Source organism: Bos mutus, chromosome 5 (genome assembly GCF_027580195.1).
Source record: "Bos mutus isolate GX-2022 chromosome 5, NWIPB_WYAK_1.1, whole genome shotgun sequence".
Lineage (NCBI taxonomy): Eukaryota > Metazoa > Chordata > Mammalia > Artiodactyla > Bovidae > Bos > Bos mutus.
In genome coordinates this window covers 65,045,207-65,073,106 of record NC_091621.1, presented here as the reverse complement: position 1 = coordinate 65,073,106, position 27,900 = coordinate 65,045,207, and the positions used below count along the sequence as shown (strand labels likewise).

The following is a 27,900-nucleotide window of genomic DNA, read 5'->3' as shown; positions in this document are numbered from 1 at the left end:
GCTGTGAACCAGAGAGGATTTTGTTTTTAAGATTTCTTCCCTTTGGTGGGCTAGTGATTTAAATTCTCCTAATTGCCTTTCTGGCCACTGGGTTTTTATGAACATCCTGGTTTTCGTCTGAGCACTTGATGTGTTAGATCTCTTTTCTACACTCCTCTACTTCCGGGAAGATTTCGTCATCAGTGTTCCTTCTGACTTTTCCAGTTACCCTGTGCCTGCCTTCTGTTTTCATCCTGCACAAGTGTTGGTCTTGCTTTCTAGACATAAATGGACCACCCCAAAGTGCTACGCCCTTTCAGACCACATGCCAACTTTTGCTCATACCTTTGTCCAGATTTGTCCTCTCTCTTGTCCCTATGGCATGTGTCCCTCAGTCTGTACGTGGTCCTAACCCCCTCTGGTTACCTGTGGTTCTCTCTATAGACATGATAAATCATAATGTGTGTTCATATAACTGTTTTGAATTCAGAGTCTCACTGCATCTTTTTCCCAAAAGGCCAAACAGTGCTCGTAAAGAACTCTTACTAATCTTCTTATAGCACCTGTGAGGTGATGCTTTGAAATCAGTTTTAATTATTTAAGAAATATAATATTATAGAGTTTTGTTAAATATAGAGAAAACTCTGTAAGTCTGGTCATGCTCATTACAACTACTGTTATACTTTGCATTTGCTCGCAGTATTTTCTACAGGCACATCTAAAGATTGCCTTATATTCTACTTTTTTACATTATGCTTTCATATTTTGGTATACAAGCATCATTATTTCTATTTTTCATGGCTACTTAATATTTCCTAGGGTGAGTGAATCTTATTTAGGAATAATAATTTACCTCTTGGGTATTCATTTTAATACTTATTTTTAAATACTCTATTTCATAATATATGTGACATTTTCTTGGCACACAAGGCATATTAAAAAAAGAGTACAGAATGTTATAGGGGTGTATGGCAAAACTAAAACCAATTTGAGAAATATTTTAAAAATTAATTTATTTATTTTAATTGGAGCCTAGTTACTTTACAATATTGTAGTGGGTTTTGCCATACATTGACATGAATCAGCCATGGGTGTACATGTGTCCCCCATCCTGAACCTCCCTTCCTCCTCCCTCCCTACCCTATCCCTCAGGGTCATCCCAGTGCACCAGCCCTGAGTGCCCTGTATCATGCATTGAACCTGGACTGGCGATCTATTTCACATATGGTAATATACATGTTTCAATGCTATTCTCTCAAATCATCTCACCCTCGCCTTCTCCCGCAGAGTCCAAAGTCTTCTTTACATCTGCGTCTCTTTTGCTATCTCACATACAGGGCCATCGTTACCATCTTTCTAAATTCCATACATATGTGTTAGTATACTATATGGGTGTTTTTCTTTCTGGCTTACTTCACTCTGTATAATAGGTTCCAGTTTCATCTACCTCATTAGAACTGATTCAAATGCATTCCTTTTTAATAGCTGAGTAATAATCCATTGTGTATATGTACCACAGCTTTCTTAACCATTCATCTGCTGATGAACATCTAGGTTGCTTCCATGTACTCTGCTATTAATAACAGTTGCTATTATAAACAGTGTTATAATGAACATTGGGGTACACGTGTCTCTTTCAGTTCTGGTTTTCTTGGTGTGTATGCCCAGCAGAGGGATTGCTGGGTCATATGGCAGTTCTATTTCCAGTTTTTTAAGGAATCTCCACACTTGTTCTCCATATTAGCTGTACTAGTTTGCATTCCCACCAACAGTGTAATAGAGTTCCCTTTTCTCCACACCCTCTCCAGCATTTATTGTTTGTAGACTTTTTGATAGCAGCCATTCTGACTGGCATGAGACGGTACCTCATTGTGGTTTTTATTTGCATTTCTCTGATAATGAGTGATGTTGAGTATCTTTATATGTGTTTTTTAGCCATCTGTATGTCTTCTTTGGAGAAATGTCTATTTAGTTCTTTGGCCCAAATTTTTTGATTTGGTCATTTATTTTTCTGGAATTGAGCTGCATGAGCTGCTTATATATTTTTGAGATTAATTCTATGTCAGTTGCTTCATTTGCTTTTATTTTCTCCCATTCTGCAGGATGTCTTTTCACATTGCTTATAGTTTCTTCATTGTGCATAAGCTTTTAAGTTTAATCAGGTCCCATTTGTTTATTTTTGCTTTTATTTCCATTACTCTAGGAGGTGGGTCATAGAGAATCCTGCTATGATTTATGTCGGAGAGTGTTTTGCCTATGTTTTCCTCTAGAATTTTTATAATTTCTGGTATTACATTTAGATCTTTAATCCATTTTGAGTTTATTTTTGTATATGGTGTTAGAAAGTGTTCAAGTTTCATTCTTTTACAAGTGGTTGACCAGTTTTCCCAGCACCACTTGTTAAAGTGATTGTCTTTTCTCCCTTGTATATTCTTGCTTCCTTTGTCAAAGATAAGGTGTCCATAGGTGCATGGATTTTTCTCTGGGCTTTCTATTTTGTTCCATTGATCTATACTTTTGTCTTTGTGCCAGTACCATACTGTCTTGATGACTGTAGCTTTGTAGTATAGTCTGAAGTCAGGCAGGTTGATTCCTCCAGTTCCATTCTTCTTTCTCAAGGTTGCTTTGGCTATTCGAGGTTTTTTGTATTTCCATACAAACTGTGAAATTATTGGTTCTAGTTCTCTGAAAAATACCATTGGTAGCTTGATAGGGATTGCATTGAATCTATAGATTGCTTTGGGTAGTATACTCATTTTCACTATATTGATTCTTCCAATCCATGGACATGGTATATTTCTCCATTTGTGTCATCTTTGATTCCTTTCATCAGTGTTTTATAGTTTTCTATATATAGGTCTTTTGTTTTCTTTAGGTAGATTTATTCCTAAGTGTTTTATTCTTTTCATTGCAATGGTGCATGGAAATGTTCCCTTAATTTCTGTTTTCTCATTGTTAGCATATAGGAATGCAAGGGATTTCTGTGTGTTAATTTTATATCCTACAACTTTACTATATTCATTGATTAGCTCTAGTAATTTTCTGGTGGTGTCTTTAGGGTTTTCTGTGTAGAGGATAATGTTGTCTATAAACAGTGAGGGTTTTACTTCTTCTTTTCCAATCTGGATACTTTTTATTCCTTTTCCTCTTCTGATTGCTGTGGCCAAAACTTCTAAAACTATGTTGAATAGTAGTTGTAAGAGTGGCCACCCTAAAGCATGCTTTAGGAGAAATGCTTTCAGTTTTTCACCATTGAGAATAATGTTTGTTGTGTATGGCTTTTATTATGTTGGGGTATGTTCCTTCTATTCCTGCTTTCTGGAGGGTTTTTTTTCATAAATGTTTTGTTGAATTTTGTCAAAGATTTTCTCTGAATCTATTAAGATAATCATATAGTTTTTATCTTTCAATTTGTTAATGCGGTGTATCACACTGATTAGTTTGCAAATGTTGAAGAATCCTTGCATCCCTGGGGTAAAGGCCACTTGGTCATGATGTATGATCTTTTTAATATGTAGTTGGATTCTGTTTGCTAGAATTTTGTTGAGGATTTTTGCATCTATGTTCATCAGTGATATTAGCCTGTAGTTTTCTTTTTCTGTGACATCTTTACTTGGTTTTGGTATTAGGGTGGTGGTGACTTCATAGAATGGTTTGGCAGTTTACCTCCTTATGCAATTTTCTGTAAGAGTTTGAGTAGAATAGGTGTCAGCTCTTCTCTAAATTTTTGGTAGAATTCACCTGTGAAGCCATCTGGTCCTGGACTTTTGTTTGTTGAAAGATTTCTGATTTCAGTTTTGCTTTCCATGCTTGTGATAGATCTGTTAAGATTTTCTATTTTTTCCTGGTTCAGTTTTGGAAGGTTATACTTTTCTAAGAATTTGTCCATTTCTTCCAAGTTGTCCATTTTATTGGCATATAGTTGCTGATAGTAGTCTCTTATGATCCTTTGTATTACTATGTTTTTTGTTGTGATTTCTCCATTTTCATTTCTAATTCTGTTGATTTAATTCTTCTCCCTTTTCATAATATATGTGGCATTTTCTTGGCACACAATGCATATGAAAAAAAAAGTACAGAATGTTACAGTGGTGTATGGCAAACCTAAAGCCAATTTGAGAAATATTAAAAAAAAAAAAGACTTTCTACTATTCCAGCATTCTACCACCTAATTATGATAGTAAAGAATTCTGAATTTTAAAAACCAATACTTATTTTTTAAACAGAGTTTATAAGCCATTTAATTTAATGTCCCAAGACACACATATCAATACTAAAATAGACAGGAAGCAGTGATGAATTTAGAAATTGATCATCTTCCAGATTTTTAAAAACACATTTTATTGACATTTGGAACCACCATTGCCATAGAAACAGTGTTATAAATGATGGGTAAGTTTTCCAAACAGCCCTCCTAAAACTGTATTACCCCTTCCATAGGTCTGTAAAGTAGAACCATGATTATAATACCTCCTGCTGATGCTGCTGCTAAGACACTTCAGTTGTGTCCCACTCGTGAACCTATGGCCCATAGCCACCAGGCTGCTATGTCTGTGGAATTCTCCAGGCAGGAATACTGGAGTGGGTTGCCATGCCTTTCTCCAGGGGATCTTCCAGACCCAAGGAAGTCTCCTGCGTTGGCAGGCAGATTCTTTCCCACTAGTGCCACCTGGGAATTCCGTAACAGCTACTTTGTTCAACTCAAAAGAGTATTGTGAGGAAGAAATGACATGAACCATTTGTAAATTGTAAACAAAATAAGGATTTTACATGTATTTAATAGTTCAGTTTTTAATTTTGTTGTTGTTGTTGTTGAGTCACTAAGTCATGTCCATCTCTTGTGACCCCGTGGACTATAGCCTAACAGGCTCCTCTGTCCATGGGATTTCCCAAGCAAGAATACTGGAGTGGCTCACCATTTCTTTCTCCAGGGGATCTTCCTGAAGCAGAAATAAACCTGAGTCTCTTGCATTGCAGGAGGTTTTTTTATCACTGAACTACCTGGGAAGCCCATTTATTTAAAAAAAAAAAAAAAGCACACGTGCACAAAAAATGGTTATACCAACTTCTGAGGATATCAGGTATGAAAGTTTGACCAATCTCTGCCCATATTCCCACCCCAGGACCAGTAGCAACAAGTTGAATGGAATTGCTGAGGGTCCAAGCTCAGAGCTTCATAAGGAAGAGATAAGTATTCCTAGTGATGGAGTGGTAAGTGTTCAGATGATACATATGACATGAATTAATGAAAAGAATATCAAGAGGAGAAAGTCCCTGATAAGGACTGTGGGTACAGGGCAATGGTCTCTGGAAGAGAAAATAGAATAGGAATATTTCCTGTGTCCCTCTGTTGACCTCATCATCAAATTCTGGGATGCATGGGAGCTCTTCTGTGATGAATCTTTCACTGTAAGGAGATTTAATTTAAATTAATATCAGTCTCTAACAAGCACCTAATTCCAGTAGCTTAGCATGGTATGCATTTCTTTCTCACTCCTGCTATCCAAGATGTTTTCTGCTTGTTGGATGTGGAGTCAAGATATTCTGTTTTGGACTCTCAAGAACTAATACTAATTGTAGCTCTGCCATTTGCATCATGTGGCTTCCATGTTCCACCTAGATATGAGTTTCTAGCTGCCTTGAGGGCCAAAAAAATAAAAAAGGATAGAGAACAGGGTATGGGATGTTTTTATAGGCCAGGCTTGGAAGAGATGAATATTACTTCAGTTCACATCCCATTGGTAAGAACTAGTCCACATTTTTTCTACCTAAATCCAAGGAGAGGAGAGCTGGAAGTGGGGTTTCTGTGTGAGAAGCTGCTTGCTAGAAGAGATCTTATCCATGGAAGCTGCAAAACCAATTTTGGTGAACAGTAGCTAAAGGGTAATAGATTCCCTGACAAGAGGTGGGAGTGGGGGCATTTCTAATCGGGGAGCAGCTGGAAGGGCATCCTTGCTTGGGTAAGCTCTGCATAAAAATCATCCATTGTCAGCATACACAGCTGATGTGTGACCTTTTTTGGAAGAGACTAGGAAATACATCAGATATGGACAAAGAAAAAAATTGAGTTAAGGATATTTTGTGGAAATAAATTAGGTTCTGTGTCTCATTAATGCAGTTAAAAACTAAAACATAGTTGACCTCCATAGACATGCACAATAGTTCTTTGAAATGGTTGTATGTTTGTTTTGGGGGAATATGTTTTTAAATGTAATTCATGGGTAACATGTTTCATGGCTTATAATAATGATGCCTTATTTTTGGATAATATATTTTGCTTTTCCAAATGTTTTCTATTACGGTTAATCCTCACAATAATCCTCTGAGATAGGCAGGGTAGATAAGGATATGATCCCCGCATTAAAGAGGAGGAAACTCAAGATCCAGTAGTAAGTGGTGGGACTGGGAAACAAGCCCAGAATTTCTGACTCCAGGCTCCACTTCTGAAACCCTTCAAAATTTTTATTTTTTTTCTCAGAGGGGTTGGGAGTTAGAAAACAACATCTACTGAGATCAGCTTCCCTGCTTAGTGAGAAGTTTTGCCTCCTGAGTCCATCCATGTGGAGTGAATGGCCTAGACCATGTTTCACATACCTCGTGGGGAACAGCTTCAGTCACTGGGATGGGTTCATAAGGAAACAGATTGTAAAATTTGGTTTGGAGGCTTGAACTTGAAATATTGGCCAAATTAGAATCTTTGGTTTCTATTTGCTACCTTGCATTCGTATATAAATACAGTGTGAATTCAGATAATGAGCAGTATGCCTATTTGGTGTTCTTTTTCCATTTTACTTAATGTATTGCAATAATTTGTAAGGGATTTAAATTGAATCCTTAGCAACCTAGCTGTTGGGTACATGGTAAATGAAAGGATTTCTTAATGAAATTTGGAGATGTTTGTGGTGACTGTTAATGTGATAGCTTCTAAAACCTTGAGAGGTTCTCTTAGGGGTCAACAGACCACTAGTGTGGTTGTCCCAGGATGTGAGCAGGTTACTCTGCAGTGTGACAAAGCTGTATGGTGGCTGTATGCTGGCTGATGGTCTTGGAGTTATGTGGCTCTAGCCCCTACCCGTGGTGATTCGGAGCTATAGCATGTCACAGGAGAGAAACCACTGGCAGGAAGCCAATAAGTAATTCTGTCTGATTGGAATACAAACTGAATCTATCGCAGTGTCCTTAGCAAACAGCAGACTACATGAGAGATCGCACCATGTGTCACATATATACACAAATATATGTATATGCTATTGTAATTGATTATAGTTTCAAAATTGTCACATATTTATGAAAATAGCATATGCCCCCAAATTTTCCAAATAGTGCTGTGTTGGCTTAGAATTAATGTGATAATAACAAAAAACAAAATGGCACAAAACAAAAATATTTTCAAAAGTCTCTTTTTTCCCCCAGGAATTTCCCTCCTACAGACTAGCAGTGACTGAAAGGCTGTATTAGGGACCCTGGGGTGATGCACTTTTATGTCCATTACTTTTCATTGCAGGTTTTTAGCACAGCAGGAAGTGTCTCTTTCAGCTTCCAAGTTTATGTTTTTAGTCTAAGTAAATACAAACCACCTCTTGTTCATTTTCTTCTAAATAATTTTTTTTTAATCTTGAAAAAACTTTGAAATAGATGCCTACCTTTATTACTAAAAATGCAAAAATTTTAATATAGAATTGAATGGTTTGCAAAGAGCATTTACAGTCAGTATTTTCTGGGCTCATTGTGAGCTTTTTGTGGTTGTTATTGTTGTTTTGGTAGCAGAAGTAGTTTAGGAGCTAAGGGAAAATACCATATAAGCCATAAGTCTTTTGTTATTTTTAATTTACTTAGAAAGAAATGACATTCTCTTCACATTAAAACATGGTTTAAAGTATTAGAAATAAAACCATTTTTATCTGTGTACATCATTTTCTATGCCAGTGGTTCTCAAATGTTAGCATACATTAAAATCACCTGAGGGGTTTGTTAAAACACAGATTACAGGCTTTACCTTCAGAGTTGTGAGTTAGTGGCTCTCCAGTGACAACTGATAATTTTCACTTCTAGCAAATTCCTAGATGACCCTGAGAATGTTGGCATAGGGATCATAGCACTTCGAGAATTACTGGGCTATGTTTAATATTTCTATCAGTCAATTCTTCACTGATAATTATAGGTACATGAAGAGAAATATCCAGGTCAGAAGCCTAGAAACTGTGACTTGCTAAGACTAATAGAGATTTATGCTCTTTTAATTTTGTATTTCATTAATATGATTTTCTTACACATATTTTTCTGCCATTTTATTTGGTCTTTGAAGGCTGGTTGCTAATATTTACCTTGAATTTAAATTGCATCAATTATTAGACTGAGATAAAAAGAAGGTAAGAGAATTTCAAGTATAATGCTTTTTTTCCCCTAGAAAACTATGGGAACTAAAAGTTCTCTTAACTGGTTCTAATATGCAGATTTTAGCTCATGTTGCCACCTGGGTTATTAGAATTTTGCAAGCTGTTAGGATTCCCCATAGAGCATTCTATAAATGCCAGATGTTGTAGCAGTCAAATAAAGGAGATTTTTCCTCATATTTTGAGATGCATGTCACATGCAATGGAAATAACTGTAGGAGGCCGGAATTAGGAAAGCTCGTAACTGAGATATTTCCTTTTGTGTGGGCTAAGAGTACAGATTATGAGACAGAATATCTGCATTATTTGGCACCCTTACTCTTGAGACCTGGGGAAAATACTTTACCTAGCTGTTTCAAGATCCTCATGTCTGCAATGGGATAATATTATCTTCCTGTTAGGGAGCTTTGAGGATTGATTAGTGAAACCATTTAACATGTACAAACAGTGCCTTACTCTCAACAATATTATTAGTAGATACTACATCTTGGAGAAAGAATACTGTAAAGCCCTTTTTTTTAGTCATGCTGCTGGTAACTCTGGAAATACAATTGAAATTAAGTGAAAAAAATATAGTACCAGAATTACACTGTATGATTATACTATCCAACTCCTTTTTTTAAAAAAAAAACTTACAAGATGTCATATTTTCTATGGAAGAAAAGATCATTAAATAAAAAAACACTGTGAATTTAAAACAGAGTCAGTTCAGTTCAGTTCAGTCACTCAGTCGAATCGGACTCTGCAACCCCATGGACTGCAGCACGCCAGGCCTCTCTGTCCATCACCAACTCCCAGAGCTTACTTAAACTCATGTCCATTGAGTCAGTGATGCCAACCAACCATCTCATCCTCTGTCATTCCCTTCCCCTCCCACCTTGAATCTTTCTCAGCATCAAGAACTTTTCCAGTGAGTCAATTCTTCACATCAAGTGGCCAAAGTATTGAAGTTTCAGCTTCAGCAACAGCCCTTCCATTGTATATGCAGGACTGATTTCCTTTAGGATGGATTGGTTGGATCTCCTTGCAGTCCAAGGGACTCTCAAAAGTCTTCTCCAACACCACAATTCAAAAGCATCAATTCCTCAGTTCTCGGCTTCTTTATAGTCCAACTCTCACATCCATACATGACTACTGGAAAAAACCATAGCTTTGACTAGACGGACCTTTGTCAGGAAAGTAATGTCTCTGCTTTTCAATATGCTATCTAGGTTGGACATAGGTTTTCTTCCAAGGAGCAAGTGTCTTTTAATTTCATGGCTGTAGTCACCATCTGCAGTGATTTTGGAGCCCCCCAAAATAAAGTCTGTCACTGTTTCCATTTTTTCCCCATCTATTTGCCATGAAGTGATGTGACCAGATGCCATGATCTTAGTTTTCTGAATGTTGAGTTTTAAGCCAACTTTTTCACTCTTCTCTTTCACTTTCATCAAGAGACTCTTTAGTTCTTCTTCACTTTCTGCCATGAGGACGGTGTCACCTGCATATCTGAGGTTATTGATATTTCTCCCAGCAATCTTGATTCCAGCTTGTGCCTCTTCCAGCCCAGCGTTTCTCATGATATACTCTGCATGTAAGTTAAATAAACAGGATGACAGTATACAGCCTTGGAATACTCCTTTCCCAATTTCCAACCAGTCTTTTGTTCTATGTCCAGTTCTAGCTGTTGCTTTTTGACCTGCATACAGATTTCACAGGAGGCATCATGTGGTCTGGTATTCCCATCTCGTGAAGAATTTTCCACAGATTTTTTTGTGATCCACATGGTCAAAGGGTTTGGCGTAGTCAATAAAGCAGAAGTAGATTTTTTTCTGGAACTCCATTGCATTTTCGATGATCCAGTGGATGTTGGCAATTTGACCTCTGGTTTCTCTACCTTTTCTAAATCCAGCTTGAACATCTGGAAGTTCACAGTTAATGTACTGTTGAAGCCTGGCTTGGAGAATTTTGAGCATTACTTTGCTACTGTGTGAGATACGTGCAACTGTGTGGTAGTTTGAGCATTCTTTGTCATTGCCTTTCTTTGGGATTGGAATCAAAACTGACATTTTCCCATCTTGTGGCCACTGCTGAGTTTTCCAAATTAGCTGGCATATTGAGTGCAGCACTTTCACAGCATCATCTTTTAGGATAGCTCAACTGGAATTCCATCACCTCCACTAGCTTTATTCGTAGTGACGCTTCCTAAGGCCTACTTGGCTTCTCATTCCAGGATGTCTGGCTCTAGGTGAGTGATCTCACCATCATGGTTATCTGGGTCATGAAGATCTTTTTTATATAGTTCTTCTGTACCCGGTAGATGCTTCTTATTTATATATTTAATTTCTGGCAGTGTTTAATGATTACTCACTCATGAGGAAATTGCCCAGGATGATGGTCACACTTAAAACCTTAAGTGAAGGAGAAAGTATGACTCAAAAGCCAAAGCAATCAGTGCATTTGCAGTGCTGAAATGGATCAGTGACACGTGACTTCAAACGGATGCCAGGGAGCCTTCACAAGATTGTGGGAAATGATGATTTGGACAAAGGAGCCGGGTGGCTACAATGTCACCAGGTTTTCCTTTTGCATTACATTCTGTCTGTTCCTGCCCATCTGAGATTCTCTTTTTCCCAGTATCAATGAGGCAGGTCTTGTTTTGTTGTTTCACTTTATTGCACTTCACCAATAATCGTTTTTTTAATAAATTGTAGGTGTGTAACAACCCTGCATCAAGCTTTCCCAGTAGTATTTTTTCACTTCATGTCCCTGTGTCACATTTTGTTATTTCTTGCAATCTTTTAGCCTCTTTCATTATTACTACATTTGTTATGATAATCTGTGATCAGTGATTTTTTTCAATGTTATTGTTGAAAAAGATTGTGACTCACTGAAGGCTCAGATAGAATTTTTAGCAATAAAGTTTAAGGTATGTAAATTTTTTCCACTTAATGGCTATTGCACTTAATAAACTACAGCATAGTGTAAACGTAGCTTTTATATGCACTGGATAACAAAATTCCTCTGACCTGCTTTGTTGAGACACTTGCTTTACTGATGTAATCTAGAATGGAACCCACAATATCTTGGAGGTACGCCTATAGGGAGAGGTAATTCGATTCCAAGCTAATAATTTGTGGTATAAAGTTAAGCAGATGAACCCAGTTGTAAATGAATAGGTCAATATAATTTGTTTCAGTAAATTCAGTAAAATGCACCCCTTGACTAAGTCTTAGTCAAGACTAAGACTTTTCTTAGTCAGGGGGTGCATTTGACAGCTTCATACCAAAAACATGTCACTGGGATCCAGAGGGTTGCAAGCGTGAGATTTGAGAATATTGATGATGATTTGGTTCATCCAGCTTATGCTCAAAATAAAAGACAGTAGGTGGTCTTGGTGTACTGTAGTCTCATATAGGAAATAACTCTCCAAGAACTTGAAACACTAAGTGCAGTAATAATGGAAAGTGATATTTTAGCATGTGTATGAATTTTAATCATGTTTATTTAAGACTGGTAATCCCTTCACATGGAATATATTATTAGTAATATATGTGACATGTACCAGAAGTGTACTAATCATCATTAAAGCATTTTCCTCTTTGCAGCCAAAAAATCAGATATTTTAAACAATTAAGAAATATTTATGTTTTCTTAAGATATAAAAATGAAAACATCATGTATATATCATCTATATGGATTGCATACAGATGGCTCAAAAGACTGAAACCCAGACTCTTTTGGGTGTCTACTAAGTGGTAGACACCAATATTATAACTTCCTTGAAGCTTTAGTCTACTCCTGTCTTTTACAGTATTTTATTCTGACTCTTTTATCTGCCCATCTGATGCCTGTATTTTGTTTTAGAGAGTTTTATCAAATGTATTGTAAGCTTCAACTCTGTGTGCACCAAGTGTGAGATACTATAAAGCTGAATTCACACATCCACACATTTCTTAATGTCTTCTGGGATTAATTATAGGTCCCCCACTGGCCAGCTGGTTGATTCACTGGGTATCTTAAATTTTGCTGTCTTTGGTCTTAGAGATAACTACTGTTGTCAGAGAAAGACATTACAGTTCTGGAATGAGGCTGGAATGAGGATGGGGAAAATATACTCCTGCATTTCTGAAGGAGAAAGAACGCCAATAGAGGAAGACAGTTGCTGGAGTCTCAACTTCATGATGCATAATATTTATCTCTCATTTTCATTCTTATGCTTCCACCCTCCTGCCTGACTCATAACTCTCAGTCTGGAATTTCTCTGGTCTGTATTTCCAGGCTTTGGATGGTATGGTCTTGTCTCTGGTTCCTCCCAGCTTCCATTTGGTCTGTTGCCCACACTTTCTGAGCTGTTCTGGGGTTCTATGGGAAAACTTCCTTGTATTGTTTTGGTATCTCCCTCTGCAGATCCTGTGGGTTTGATGTTTCTTTACTTCTCTTTGCTAAGTCATGTATCACTCTTTCATCTGCTTTCCATGTTCATGTATTATATAGTCATGGAGTTAGAGTTTTTGGTTTCTGCTCTTGCTCTTTTAAGGTAGAGTTTCTAGAAAATACCAGGGTGGTGAAGTATTTATTTCACTTTGAGAAAGAAGAGTCTTACATCTTAACTTACTGTTCAGTTGCTAAGTCGTGTCCAGCTCTTTGTGACCCATTAGACTGTACACACACTCCAGGCTTCCCTTGTCCTTCACTGTCTCTCTGAGTTTGCACAAACTCATGTGTGTTGAGTCGGTGATGCCATCCAACCATCTCATCCTCTGTCACCGCCTTCTTGTCTCGCACTCAATCTTTCCAGCATTAGGGTCTTTTCCAAGGAGTCAGTTCTTCACATCAGGTGCCCAGAGCAATGGAGTTTCAGCTTCAGCATCAGTCCTTCCAATGAATATTCAAGGTTGACTTCTTTTAGGATTGACTGGTCTGATCTCTTTGCTGTCCAAGGGACACTCAAGAGTCTTCTCCAGCCCTACAGTTTGAAAGCATCAGTTCTTCGGTGCTCAGCCTTCTTTATGGTCCAACTCTACATCTGTACATGACTACTTGAAAAAGCATAGCTTTGACTGTATGGACTTTTGTCAGCAAAGTGATGTCTCTGCTTTTTAATATGCTATCTAGGTTTGTCATAGCTTTTCTTCCGAGGAGCAAATGTCTTTGAATTTCATGCCTGCACTCACTGTCCGCAGTGCTTTCAGAGCCCAAGAAAATAAAGTCTCTCACTGTCTCCCCATCTATTTGCAATGTAGTGATGGGAATGGAAGCTATGGTTTTAGTTTTATGAATGTTGAGTTTTAAGCCAGCTTTTTCACTCTTCTCTTGCACCCTCAATAAGAGGCTCTTTAGTTTCTCTTCCTTTTGTGCCATTAGAGTGGTATCATCTGCCTATCTGAGGTTGTTGATATTTCTCCCAGCAATCTTGATTCCAGCTTGTGCTTCATCCAGCCTGGCATTTCTCATAACGTGCTCTGCATATAAGTTAAATAGGCGTGGTAACGATATACAGCCTTGACATACTCCTTTCCCAATTTGGAACCAGTCCATTGTTCCATGTTCAGTTCTGTTGCTTCTTGACCTGCATATGTTTCTCAGGAGGTAGGTAAGGTGGTCTGGTATTCCCATCTCTGTGTAATTTACACAGTTTGTTGTGATCCCCACAGTGAAAGGATTTAGCATAGTCAATGAAGCAGATTTTTTTTTTTTCTGGAATTCCCTTGCTTTTTCTGTGATCAGAGGGATGTTGGCAATTTGATCTCTGGTTCCTCTGCCTTTTCTAAATACAGTTTGTACATCTGGAAGTTCTCAGTTCACATACTGTTGAAACCTGGCTTGCAGGATTTTGAGTATTACCTTGCTAGCATGTGAAATCCTCTTAAGTAATCTCCCTTTATTGTTTTTCTCTGTTCCAAATGATCCTCCATAGCTGTACCAGAGCTAGAGTTTAGAAATACAGTCATGTGTGTCAGTTTTATGTGTCCTACGTAAGAATAAGCTTTCACCTAATGTATTGACATAGCCTTCTTTGCACAGGACCCTTATCTGATTCGTGTTATCTTTTCTCTAGCTTTTCAATATGCCTCTTCCCCATGCTCTGAACAAATGGAATTATTCTGAACAAATGGATTCAGAATTCAGAATATGAAATACACCCCTGCCTCTTACTATGTTTCACTATCTTTCATCATATATATGGCATGTGCTTTTCCCTTCTCTATGCTTGTCAAAGCTCATCCTTTTAAATGGCATTCCTCAATCTTCCATCATTCTTCTAGAACCTTCATAGTTTTGGCCTTCTTTTTTATCTTTTCTTTTTTGCCATTTTTCTTTGAGCAAAGTTGCTTTTAAAAACTGGAGTAAATTGGCTTTAGAAGGAAACTTTTCTTCTCAAATCAAGTGGGAGCTATCCTGTAATTCTTAGGTAGGAAGGTAAATTACCTAATAATTTAATAATTTTGCACTTTAAAGCAGTTCCTGTCTATAGTATTTAGAATAGTTTAGTACATAGCCTGCCTAACTTAGAAACAATTCCTAGGACTTTTAAAGTAATTTGTGTGAGAGATGATGAGAAGTTAAACCAGAACAATTACATCAGCAATGGAGCTGAAGGGCAGAGGCATGAAGAAGATCGAGTTAACAGAACTGGATTAGAGATTGGATGTGAGAAAGAAAAAACAGTAAAAGGAAATTATTGGAATTTATTTTATGCTTACTTTAGAATTCACCTGCTTTCAAAGACCTTCTTCTGATTTGCTGGGTTGTTTATTCATTAATATTCATTTTTTAAGTGCTTCAACAATTTTTTATCAAGTAATGCTATTCAACTCACTAATTTATTCAACAAGTTTTTACTGAGTGACTACTGTATGCCAGGGAATAGACATACAGTAGGCACTTTGGACATAAGGTCAACAAAACTAAATAAGTCACTCTAGTAGGGAAAACTAATTAAATAATCAGTCATACAAGGGCTTACATATCAGTGATTAAAAAAGTGACCACCCTAAGAAAAAATGGCTGCTGCTGCTGCTGCTGTCGTGTCAGTGGTGTCCGACTCTGTGCGACCCCATAGACGGCAGCCCAACAGGCTCCTCTATCCCTGGGATTCTCCAGGTAAGAATACTGGAGTGGGTTGCCATTTCCTTCTCCAATGCATGAAAGTGAAAAGGGAAAGTGAAGTCGCTCAGTCATATCTGACTCTTAGCGACCCCATGGACTATAGTCCACCAGGCTCCTCCATCCATGGAATTTTCCAGGCAAGAGTACTGGAGTGGGTTGCCATTGCTTTCTCCAAAGAAAAAATGGGCAAATACACAGTTAACTCATCAAAGAAATACAGTGGCAATGAAGTTCCCCCTCAAAAATGCTGAGAGGCACTACTTCTGAATCTGGGAGGTAGCTTTTCAGAAAAGTTGGTCAACTTACATTCATCTGGAACTTTATAAGAATGCCCTGTCACACTCTTGCCAGCACTAAATATTATCATGTTTAAGTCTTTGCTAATTCTATAAGCAAAATTCACTTCAGTTCAGTTCAGTCGCTCAGTTGTGTCCGACTCTTTGCAACCCCATGAATCCCAGCACGCCAAGCCTCCCTGTCCATCACCATCTCCTGGAGTTCACTCAAACTCACATCCATCGAGTCGGTGATGCCATCCAGCCATCTCATCCTCTGTCGTCCCCTCTTCCTCCTGCCCCCAAATCCCTCCCAGCATCAGAGTCTTTTCCAATGAGTCAGCTCTTCACATGAGGTGGCCAAAGTGCTGGAGTTTCAGCTTTAGCATCATTCCTTCCAAAGAAATCCCAGGGCTGATCTCCTTCAGAATGGACTGGTTGGATTTCCTTGCAGTCCAACGGACTCTCAAGAGTCTTCTCCAACACCACAGTTCAAAAGCATCAATTCTTCGGCGCTCAGCCTTCTTCACAGTCCAACTCTCACATCCATACATGACCACTGGGAAAACCATAGCCTTGACTAGACGGACCTTTGTTGGCAAAGTAATGTCTCTGCTTTTGAATATGCTATCTAGGTTGGTCATAACTTTCCTTCCAAGGAGTAAGCGTCTTTTAATTTCATGGCTGCAGTCACCATCTGCAGTGATTTTGGAGCCCCAAAAATAAAGTCTGACACTGTTTGCACTGTTTCCCCATCTATTTGCCATGAAGTGATGGGACCAGATGCCATGATCTTCTTTTTCTGAATGTTGAGCTTTAAGCCAACTTTTTCACTCTCCTCTTTCACTCTCATCAAGAGGCATGTGTTCATTTTATAATAGTATCTCTTTGGGACTTCCAAGATGGTGCAGTGGTAAAGAATCTGCCTTCCAATGTAGAGACGTAAGAAATGTGGGTTCAGTCCCTGGGTCAGGAAGATCTTTTGGAGAGGGAAATGGCAACCCACTCCAATATTCTTGGCTGGAAAATCCCATTGACAGAGAAGCATGGTGAGCTAGAGTCCTTGGGGTCACAAAGAGCCGGACATGACTGAGCAGGCACACTCACTCATAGCCCTCAGCATTGAGATTTCTAGAAGGTCTGCAAGAGCCATGACATTGACCTCCATGGATCATTGGTCTTATGAGTTCTGTGATAACAACTGAAGATCCAGACTGGGATAAAATTCCAAGAGGACTAAAAATAGCATGTTTTATATCTTAAAACCTTAGTAATTTTTCTAATCCTTTTGTCCAAGTTTGCCTATTGTTCAGAGATTTTTGAGTTATATATTGAGGTGTATAAAATTATAGCTTTTAAGTCTCTATTCCTATTCAGCAGGAGAAAATTGATTTTTCCCGAATCAAAGTTACTTCCAGTTTAAAGCCCAGTATTACCAGAAAAGGCCCAGTCATTTCCCGAGTCTTCTCCTTCCCTGTGCACATTTCTTTCTGAAGGGTGGTCTGGGGAGGGCTGGTGCCCAGGGTTACTTGTCCCCATGGCTCTGTGATGCCACATCTTCTGGGCCATGAGTGCCCCTCCGTGCTGCTGCCTGGTGATGGTGGAACTTATGACGCCTGTCAGACTGGACTGATCATAACCTGTGATCACATCTTTCTTACTTTTTGTCCTTTCACGTGGCAGTTCTCAGCATTCTTCCTGTCCTGATTTCAAATACTCTCTAGGATAAGTGGCTTTCCCTTAGACAATTCCATGTTGTTTTCAGGAATTGGCAAAAAGCGAAAATAAAAAAGCAGATGCTGTCCCACAGACTTGTGGTACATGTTATGCTTTGTGAGTCCTTCTTGGGTCCACACGTGACTGTGAAATTCTACCCAGACAAGCGGCCTATTAGGCCACATCTTAGCACCTTTCCTTTCTTCCACTTGTCTTGCCAGCACCAGTTCTCTTTCTGGTAAAAATACTTCCCTAGTCCACCGTTTATGGCTTATCCTTTATGTGCTGGGTACTTTGCTGATTTACATAATGCAGAAGCCTCTTATTGCCATGGAAATTCTTGGGTTTCAAAATGATTTCTACCTGCTGTGGATTTAGAGGAGCCTATTTGCCTTCTGAAAGGCAGTGATTTGAAGACACTGGAGAGTAGTGCTTATGAGAATGTCACGACTCCTTGAATGTTGGGTGACACTAATGGTATAAGTAAATGCAGGGTTAAAACTGGCTCAACTGATATTTAAAAATTATCAGACTTCACTTATAATATTTTCTAATTAAGTTATCAGTTCAGTCACTCAGTTGTGACTGACTCTTTGTGACCCCATGGACTGCAGCGTGCCAGGCTTCCCTGCCCATCACCAACTCCTGGAGTTTACTCAAACTCACATCCATTTAGTCGGTGATGCCATCAAACCATCTCACTCTCAGTTGTCCCCTTCTCCTCCTGCCTTTGATCTTTCCCAGCATCAGGGTCTTTTCCAGGGAGTCAGTTCTTCACATCAGGTGACCAAAGTATTGGAGTTTCAGCTTCAGCATCAGTCCTTCCAATGAATATTCAGAACTTTAGGTTATAGGTTAGTGTATTTCTATTAAAATAGATTCTTGACTAAAGAGTCTGTGTTTCCCAACCTACTTGTCTACATTCTTTTGATCATTTAGCACTCATTATAAATAAATTATTGTCTCTCACGGACACATGTGCAGTATATGCAATAATAAAAAGTCATAATAATTTTATTTAACTGTCAGGTTACTTAAAATACACTCATCAAATTCTGAAATTATGGTTAAAAAATTCAGGAATAGATTGCTGATACACAACAGCAGTACATTATGTTGTCAGTAGTTAAAAAGAAGTCATCATGAGCAAAAGTTTAAGACTCCATGGAGAATCAAAGTAGAACCTGTGATGTTGTTTTACTGGAACAGAACCAAAGCAATGTGATATCTATGTATTGTCTTCTATTTTTGTTTGTTTTGTGTGTTTTGCCATATTTATTTATCCATTTGCAGTTTTGTTGAGAAATAATTGATATATATATCACTCTATAAGTCTAAGGCATACAGCCTGACAGTTCGGTTATATATGCTAGTGTGTGTGCTAAGTAGCTACAGTCATGTCCGACTCTGTGTGACTCTGTGGACTAGCCTTCCAGGCTCCTCTGTCCATGGGATTCTCCACACAAGAATACTGGGTGGGTTGCCATCTCCTGCTCCTCCACGGTATCGTCCCAACCCAAGGATGAAACCCACGTCTCCTGCATTGGCAAGCGAGTTCTTTACCACTAGCACTGCCTGGGAAGCCTTTGGTTTACATACACTGTGAAATTATTATTACAGTAGGTTCAGTAACATCCATCTGCTCACATAGAGTAAAAAGAAAAAAGCAGGGAGGAGGAAGCCTTTTCTCCATATTCACACCGGCATTTCTTATCTCATCTTTTTGATAACAGCCATTCTAACAGGCATGAGGTAGTATCACATTTTGGTTTTAATTTGCATTTCCCTAATGATTGGTGATACTGAACATCTTTCCTCATACCTGTTGGCCTTCTGTATATTTTCTTTAGAGAAATGTCTATTCAGATCTTTTGCCTATTTTTAATTGGATTATTTGTATTTTTTCCTTTTGTGTTTTATGATTTTTAAAAACGTATTTTAGATATTAATTCCATCATCGCATGAGTAGTTTGCAAATATTTTTCCCATTTTATGGGTAGTCTTTTCGCTTTATTGATAGTTTCTTTTGCTGTGTCAAAGCTTTTTAGTTTGGTACAGTCCCATTTGTTCTTTTTTTAATTTTATTTTTTGAGCCTTACATGTCATATTCAAAAATTCATTCCCAAGACCCATGTCAAAGAATTGATTCCTGTGTTTATTTCTAGGAGTTTCATGGTTTCAAGGCTTAGTCCATTTTGAGTTAATTTTTGTAAAGTGGCGTAAGACATGGGTGTGGTTTCATTCTTTCACGTGTGAGTATCTAATTATCTCAGCACCATTTACTGAACTAACTGCCTTTTCTCCATTGAGTGTTCTTAGCCCTTTTGTCAAATGTTACTCGACTGTATATGCTTGGGTTATTTTTGGGTTTTCAGTTTTGTTCCATTGGTCTATTTATTGGTTTTTGTGCCCCTATCATATTCTTTTGATGACCATAGCTTTATGGTATGGCTTGAAATCAGGAATATTGCCTTCTCTCTGACCCTATTGTTTTATAATTTAAAAACAAGCATTGTAAAAGAAATATTTTAGTGAATGTGCTGCTGAAGAGAACACTGTAAAAGAAAAATTATAGGATCAATACTTAAGAGATTATTATAACTTACAGCAATTTTCCTTCATTAGTTAGGTTATCTACATTTGGGTAGACAGCTAATATTTAAGGATTTGACAGTGATACTGATGATTTATGTTAATAAACTAATTACAATTAACATAAATGTATTTTATATTGAAATATGAACTACTAACACTATTTGATATTTAATACATATTCAGTAAGTGAAAGGCCATGTTCCAAGAGTATAAATTTATTCAATCCTCACAATAATTCCATTAGTAGATAATACTATTATTACCATTTTATAGGTGAGAAAAATCTGATACTGAGAGAAAGTAAATGTTCAGTCAGTATCCACATGGATATTAAATGGCAGAGCAGAAATTTCAGCCCTGTAGATTGTTCCTTAAAGAATACCTGCTGTTGCATACAGGCCCTAAAACACATGCTGATAAATACAAAGCATAAAATATGCCATGGTGCATTTAATTCTATTATTTTAACTTACTGTGAATGAATAATTAGACATACAAATGTGCTAGAGTTTCTAAGTAGCACTTTGGTAAGTGTAATCTCATTAATTCTTCTGAATTAACTGAAATATAATTACTACATGAGATGACATTTATATTCATAACATTGCAGTTAAAATGGTTGAGCAAAGTTGGCTTAAGATGCTTAAAGGTAAATGCTATTTAAAGTTTTGGTCAGAACCTTGATGACTTAAATACTCAGTGATCCTGCTATAGAAAATACAAAATATTGATTTATGAGTGATTTGATGTTATTTTCAATTATATTGGTTTCTTCACACACACACAAACTAACCCTCTAATTTGTAGTATAATCCTACAAAATATGTTACCACACATTTTACTCATTCAACTGAGGTTAAAAGGTTAAATAATGTGATTATTTTAGTGGAAATTAACCAACGGCAACTTTGGAGCTCAGATCCAAAATCTGGTCATGATTTCACCATTCTGTTCAAATAAATTCTGTATTTATTTGAACAACAGATTTTAATGATGGTTGACAAGGTTGTTAGTATCTTCTCTCATCAGATTATTACAGTAAGTTTATTGATGATTTTTAAACACATTTATTGGAGAAGGCAATGGCACCCCACTCCAGTACTCTTGCCTGGAAAATCCCATGGACGGAGGAGCCTGGTGGGCTACAGTCCATGGGGTCGCGAAGAGTCAGACACGACTGAGCGACTTCACTTTCCCTTTTCACTTTCATGTATTGGAGAAGGAAATGGCAACCCACTCCAGTGTTCTTGCCTGGAGAATCCCAGGGACGGGGGAGTCTGGTGGGTTGCCGTCTATGGGGTTGCACAGAGTCGGACACGACTGACGCGACTTAGCAGCAGCAGCAGCAAACACATTTATATATCACGTGTCCTTTGCTTGAAGATTGTCTTCTTAAAGACACACTTCCTATTTCCACTTTTTTAAATGTAAGTTTTTATTTATTAAAGATAAGAAACTATAAGCTTATATTTAATGTTTAAAATGTATAGAAGTTTCTAGGTAATTGTTTTATATTTCATCATCTATATTATAACCCTTTGGAAAACACTGATTTATTTGAATCAAGTATCCTCTACACATGTCTATTAGAAGGACTAAGTAAAATACACAGGAACTAATTTTCAAGTTTATTTATTTAGTCTGAATATATTTTTCTGATTGCCGCTAAGTCAGAGTTATTGTCTGAGCAAAGTTTCACATGTTGGAGATGCTGGACAAGTCAAAGCACTTGGGCTTGGGATTCCTCTAGAAGAAATCCTGGACCAAGTGAAAAAATGTTTCTTGAGCTCAGAGGCTTTCTCAACAAGGTCTTGAAGCCAACCAGCTGACTTCCCATCTGTTTTCTCACCTACGTCCTAGAGGGCTTTGGATAGAGGATAAGGCACTGTTAGCATGCATTCGGAGAATAAAAGTATTATTGTTTTTACTTTTAACGTGTACCATTTTATATATATTTGAATAAATATTAAATAAGCATAATTTCTGTAATTTAATGCCTTCATAAAAAAAAAAAAATCCATGCAGTATGAGCTTTGTTGGAGGTGGTGTAATGATGGAGGCATTCACTGCAGGTCTGGATGAGAACATTGCAGCCTCAAAATTGGACACATTCCTCAGGGTTTGGATGGGGGACAGATCTGTGGCCTCAGTGAATTAGACAGCAGGAGTCAGAGATGTGACGAGTGTAAGAAAGCAAGGAATACGGTTTCTCCAGTCTTCGACTGCCAGTACTTCCACATTTTTTAACCTTTGAGCAATGATAACGTCAACAAATATTTGTTGGAAAGCCACCATAGCAAATAACATTTAGATGCCATAAAATAATAATAGTAGGCCTTTTTTTCAGGATCAACTCTGTGACAGGTCCTTTACAAGTTAAATCTTATTAGTCCTGACATAATACTGTAAGTATTATATCATCCTTAGTTTGAAGATAAGGAATCAGGTTTAGAAAATATAAGTAATTTGTTCAAGGTCCCAGGGGGAAGCAAATAGTCTGCTGGGCCTCCAAGCTATATCTGCTTGAGTCCAGAACTCATATTCTTCATCATTGTGGATCCTTTAGAGTCAGTTAACTGGTCCTTATAAATAACTCGCTGCCTCGGGCATAGGCACAAATAAAGTCTGGCTCACACTGAAGTTTCTACTAGACACCAAGTGATTAATGCTATTGTTTGATTGATGTGTAGGTAAAGGGAAAGCGCTCAATTTTTTAAGATTATGAACAGTGTAAATCTTATAAAATTAAAATTTTGCCATAACACAAGTAGAATAAAATCTTAATTGGGGAAGATGATCAACAAATAAAAATGTCAATCTAGAAATTGTGCTTGTTTTCTAATTAAGGAGACAGTTGTACAAGTGATTTTTCTTACACTCTAATGATCTTCAGTATAAAGAAGATAATGAATGTGAAGAAAGAAGATGTAGTGTTGCCATTATATATGTTTTTCTTACACAGTAGGATATACCTCAAATTACTGATATCTTTCAGAACACATTCTACCAGTACATATGCATTAAGATGCCACCTTATATTTTCTAAAATAAACACACATTTTCTTTTGTGTTATATTTTGAAATGTTTATACCTAGGATCCATTATAAAGCACTTGGCAGCCCCATTTTTAGATTTTGGTCCTGTAAAAAATACCAGTATAGGTATATGCCAAGACACATTTATAAGATGTCTCTTACAAATTTAGAAGCAATAGAAATATTTTTAAACACAGTAAGTATCTTTTGTTAGGGGGGATTGATACTATGTATAACATAACATCAAAAATAGTGATAAATTTTTGTAAAAAGGTTTTAGAAGTATTATTAAAATATTGTTACATGAAAACCTGAAAATGCAGAGTGGTAGGTAAAACTGAGCTACATTTGGTTACGCATTCTGTCATGAGTGTGTATGTGATGTGTAATATGAAGTCATGTGGTGAAGTGTGTGGGTGTAGAAAACATTCTAGAACTATTCATATCAAGTTATTCAAAAGTGGGTGGGGTTGCAAGTTGTGGGAAACTTTTTTTGGTCCAGTTTTTACACTTCTGTTTTATTTTATTTTTATAAAAACGTGTATTAATTTTGTTAGAAATTTTTTTTTCTTTTTCTGCAGTTTGCCTGGGTCTCAGTGCTCGTGACCACAAGGCACAACTTACCTTTCCAGTCTGATTTGTCCTAATTTCAGGCATCCTGCCTTAATTACGTGATTTTCAGCTGTGCGCTTGATTCCTTTGCTCCTGTGCCTCTCTGTGTCTTGTACCCTCTGGGGGAAAGCCCTTCCCTTCACTTCCCCTCTTCAGGTTCTTTTATGTTTCCAGTTCTACTTCCAGTGCTTCTTCCATAACACATTTTTATATTTCTCGGTTATTTGTCCTTTTCTATTCTTATTTCAAGTTTTCATTCTTCTATCACATCATGTTATGGTCTGCCTTGTAAGTGTACTAATATGTCCATGTGAGTCTCTCATGAAACTGAAGTTTTATCCCTATAATTAGATTATATTACATCAGTAAGTGCCTATAACATTTGAAAGATTAGTAACATTTTATTATTTTTGTGAAGTTTTTGAACAGTTTCAATTTTTTCCTCTATCATAATCTGTTATTGGAGAGACACTTCTTCTTTATATAGATAACCAAGCTTAGAGTTCATAATCTGTACCTCAATTCTATATTAATTACAATTTCTATATAATAGCTGCTTTTTAAACTTCCTCTATTCTCTTATAAAAACACATTACGAGAAGCTGAAATGGGATTTGACAATTCAAATAAAACAGCTTAGGCATCTGCAATTATTTCATAAAATGATGCCAAAATATTATCACATGTAGTATCTCACATGACAGATTTAATAAAGTCTGCTCAGAGAAACACACGTTTTTATAGTGAGATTCCTGTGTAAGTCAATCCAGGTGGCTCCCTTTTATAAGGACAGACAGGATTATTTTCAGTATGATGGAACCAGAGGCAAGAGAGTACAAACTGAAACTGATTTGTGAACAGGAGCTTCCTCAGTAGTCATCCAGGAAGGGAGTTTTGCTCTGTCACAAGTGACTAGTCCCTGGTTTTGAAAAAGAGTGAACTTAAAAGTTATTTTACAACTATTTCCTTTTGAGCTATGACTTCTTAAGCTGGAATGTGATCCAGAATAACATCCCTCTGTATCCAACATTTGTCTTGAGCATTTTTATTGCCTCTCTTTTCCCTCATCTCATCTCACTTCTTCCCTCCCTCTGTTCAACAGATTTACACAGACTGGGCCAACCACTACCTAGCAAAATCGGGCCACAAGCGGCTGATCAAGGATTTGCAGCAAGACATTGCAGATGGAGTACTGCTCGCAGAAATCATCCAGATCATTGGTAAGACCTACCCTCTGGAAAAACAAAACAAAACTTGAAAGTCTCTGCCCCCACCTACTTTGGGTAAAATACAATTTAAGTCGAATGCTTAGAAACTTGGTCCATGTGTCTGTGAGATTAATGTAGCTCTCCCTGTGATTTAATTAAAATGTTTATGTGAGGATGTTTGAAAAAGGCAGTTTGGCCATACTTGTAAATGGCTAGAGCTGTATCTTTACATACACTGAATTGTCAGAAATGAACGCTTCATTAAACCATATGTCTCCCATGTGTGCTTTTCGTTAGCTGGAGCAACTCATACACTCTGAGATTCCTTGAAACTGTATCCTGATCCAGCAGGGACAATTGTGAAAGGTTTCATGTCAGCAGTCATTTGGCACAAGCTGAGGAATTAACGGCAACTTCCTTCTCAGTCACTTTTTTTTTTTTTGCCTGATTCCTGCATATGGACTTGGCGGCTGCTAACAAGTGTGTCCTGTACACAGCTTAGGAGACAAAGTGAATGTAGCAGCAGCGTTTTGCTTGTGGTTTTTTTTTTTTTTTCTTAGTCTCTTGTGTGTGTGTTTCACTTCATGGCTTAAGCATGTCGTTCTTTTTTTCTCTCTTTTATTTTATTTCTTGGCTTTAGCAAATGAAAAAGTTGAAGATATCAATGGATGTCCTAGGAGTCAGTCTCAGATGGTAAGAATCATGTTTATTCTAAATATAATGCCTGTCTTCACTTCCAGAGTTAACTGCATTTATAAATGGACTAGAAATTTCTTTTGCATATGTTCCTGCTTATTCAAGAAACCATTTGATTGTATTCTATCATGTATGTATATCTCTTTGGGTGCAATTTAGGAAAAAGTGATAGCATCAATATGTTTGAATATGTATGACTTTTGAAAAAGCAGTCTCCAGGTGTTTTATCAGATCCTTGACATTTTTTTGTGTTCTGGTGTCTGAATAATTTCACTAGTGGCAGGAAATCCCATTTCCAGTTTTAAGGGGAGCCTTTTTGTCTGAACAACTGATTTGAAGAACAGAAGTTGTCATGTGCATTTTAAAAATATATAAATAGTATTTTCTTTGCTCATAACAAAGTCCAGTATAAACATATGGACTCTTCAGCACTCTTGGAAATGACTCTATAAAGGCAGGCTGCTGGTTTTGCTGAGCAGGGACTAACTAGGGGATATGATTCATAGCTTTTTCCAGAAAGTAGCTGATCTAGAGATCTGTATCTCACCCAGCCCTCTCTTATCTTTACTAGTTGGTAAAGGGTAGAGTTTTGTAATAAAACAATAGATTGATAAACTACTGAGATTAGAAGCCCACCCCTTTATTAATTAAATAACCACAATTTAATTTTATAGGACAACCTGAAGCCAAAATGCCTTAGTTGAAGTTACGTCAGCAGATATAATTAGGAGTGACAGCCAAAATTCAGAAGATGAGGTTTTTCCAAAACTCTTTTTAGCATAGAATAGACCTTTAAAATAAAAATAATGAGTTCTTAATTGACAGCAATACAAAGAATGAAAAGAAATGATAAACTTTTTGACCTGCTGACCTGATATTGGTAATGTCAGAAAACTGAAATCCAAAATCATAAAAAAATAATTTAGTTTTAAAGAGTGATTAACTAGCATGTCTAGTGTGTGTGTGTGTTTAAGCACACACTAAGGACCTATTACAATGTCGTGAACTCTCTGTCGCTGTTGTGGAAAAAAAAAAAATCACTATAAAGAAAGATTCTCTGTAAAACACTTTAGTTTGAGGGAAAGTTCCTGATCTAATTACTCTGGGCACAAAGATGACTCTATAAAAATTAATTATGGTTGTTTCCTGAAGTTTTACTGGAAGTGATTATAATACCTTTGGGCCCTGCTGCAGTGAAAGCTCCTTGATGTTGGCAAAGACATGTAACTTCTCTGACCTTCTGCTTTCTCATCTGTAAAATAAACCCTAATTATCATATGATAATAACATATAACTGTGGACATTCTTTACCACCTAAACTGACATGGAAATGCAGAATAGTACTGCTACTAACTTTATAAAGGGCACATTCATTAATTAATACCTGTTAAAAACTTTGTAAGGTTTCTTATAAAAGCACCATAGTCCCTGAATATCACATTATGTTTCTCAAACCCAACACTATTGGTTTTACTTTCCTTATTTCAGTCATCAAGAGATGTTGGATACTAAAATTCTTATCTTCACTGCTGTCATTCCAACTTGATTCTGATAACAGTTCAGTGAATAGCCAAGCTATTGCTTCATGATAGATAATAAACGAACCTCCAAAGCTCATAACTATAGACAGAGATGCAGTCCTTGGATATTCATCTGAAACATCTGTGCCTAAGATTCTACAAATATGAAAATATCTCATAAGGTTCTCTTAATTTTATTACTTCCTGCTCCTTTAGCCCTCAAATGTCATATAACATCTAGTATACAATGTTATGTTGATATTTCTGCTTCTGATGAAAAAAAAAGAACACAGAAAAACCAAAACCTGAGAAATGCATGTTATAAAATAGGTGTTTTTTTCCAGCCAAAAGTTTTAGTCAGAATTACACTGAAATATGAGTAACAATGACTTGTAACCTCATTTTTATTTTTTTGTGGTTGAATTTTTAACCTGAAATTGGCATGGCTTCCCTGTGGTGATTCACAAGAATACATGTGACACAAATGTAACTTTTTTGGTTGAATCATTTTTGCCTCTATTCTTAAAAATTGGCACTGGTAACATGTTATTAATGAATAAAATTCTAGATTTTAGCCGAGATAAGAAAGTAGAGGAAATAGAATTATGATAGCGTGACTAGGTTTATAAAGTTGATATTTCTGTCCCAAACAGGATGTGGCCTGCTTCTTTTTTTGTGTAACAGCCAAGCAATGCTGCATTAGTAACAGTGAGCACTGTCCTTCCTCATAGAACTACTTGTCCAATTCTTTATATATATATAAAGGATTGTTCATGGC

The 27,900-nt window shown here is 37.1% G+C and overlaps 1 protein-coding gene across 2 annotated transcripts in view; it reads left to right on the top strand.

Moving 5' to 3' along the window:
- The window catches only part of NAV3 (neuron navigator 3), an 893,105-nt gene that overhangs the window by 596,724 nt on the left and 268,481 nt on the right, over window positions 1-27,900 (top strand). For both annotated transcript variants that reach the window (XM_070370975.1, XM_005889180.3), the window contains 2 exons: window positions 24,801-24,918; window positions 25,547-25,599. In XM_070370975.1, the coding sequence (XP_070227076.1) occupies window positions 24,801-24,918; window positions 25,547-25,599 (171 nt within the window). The remainder of the gene's footprint in view (window positions 1-24,800; window positions 24,919-25,546; window positions 25,600-27,900) is intronic.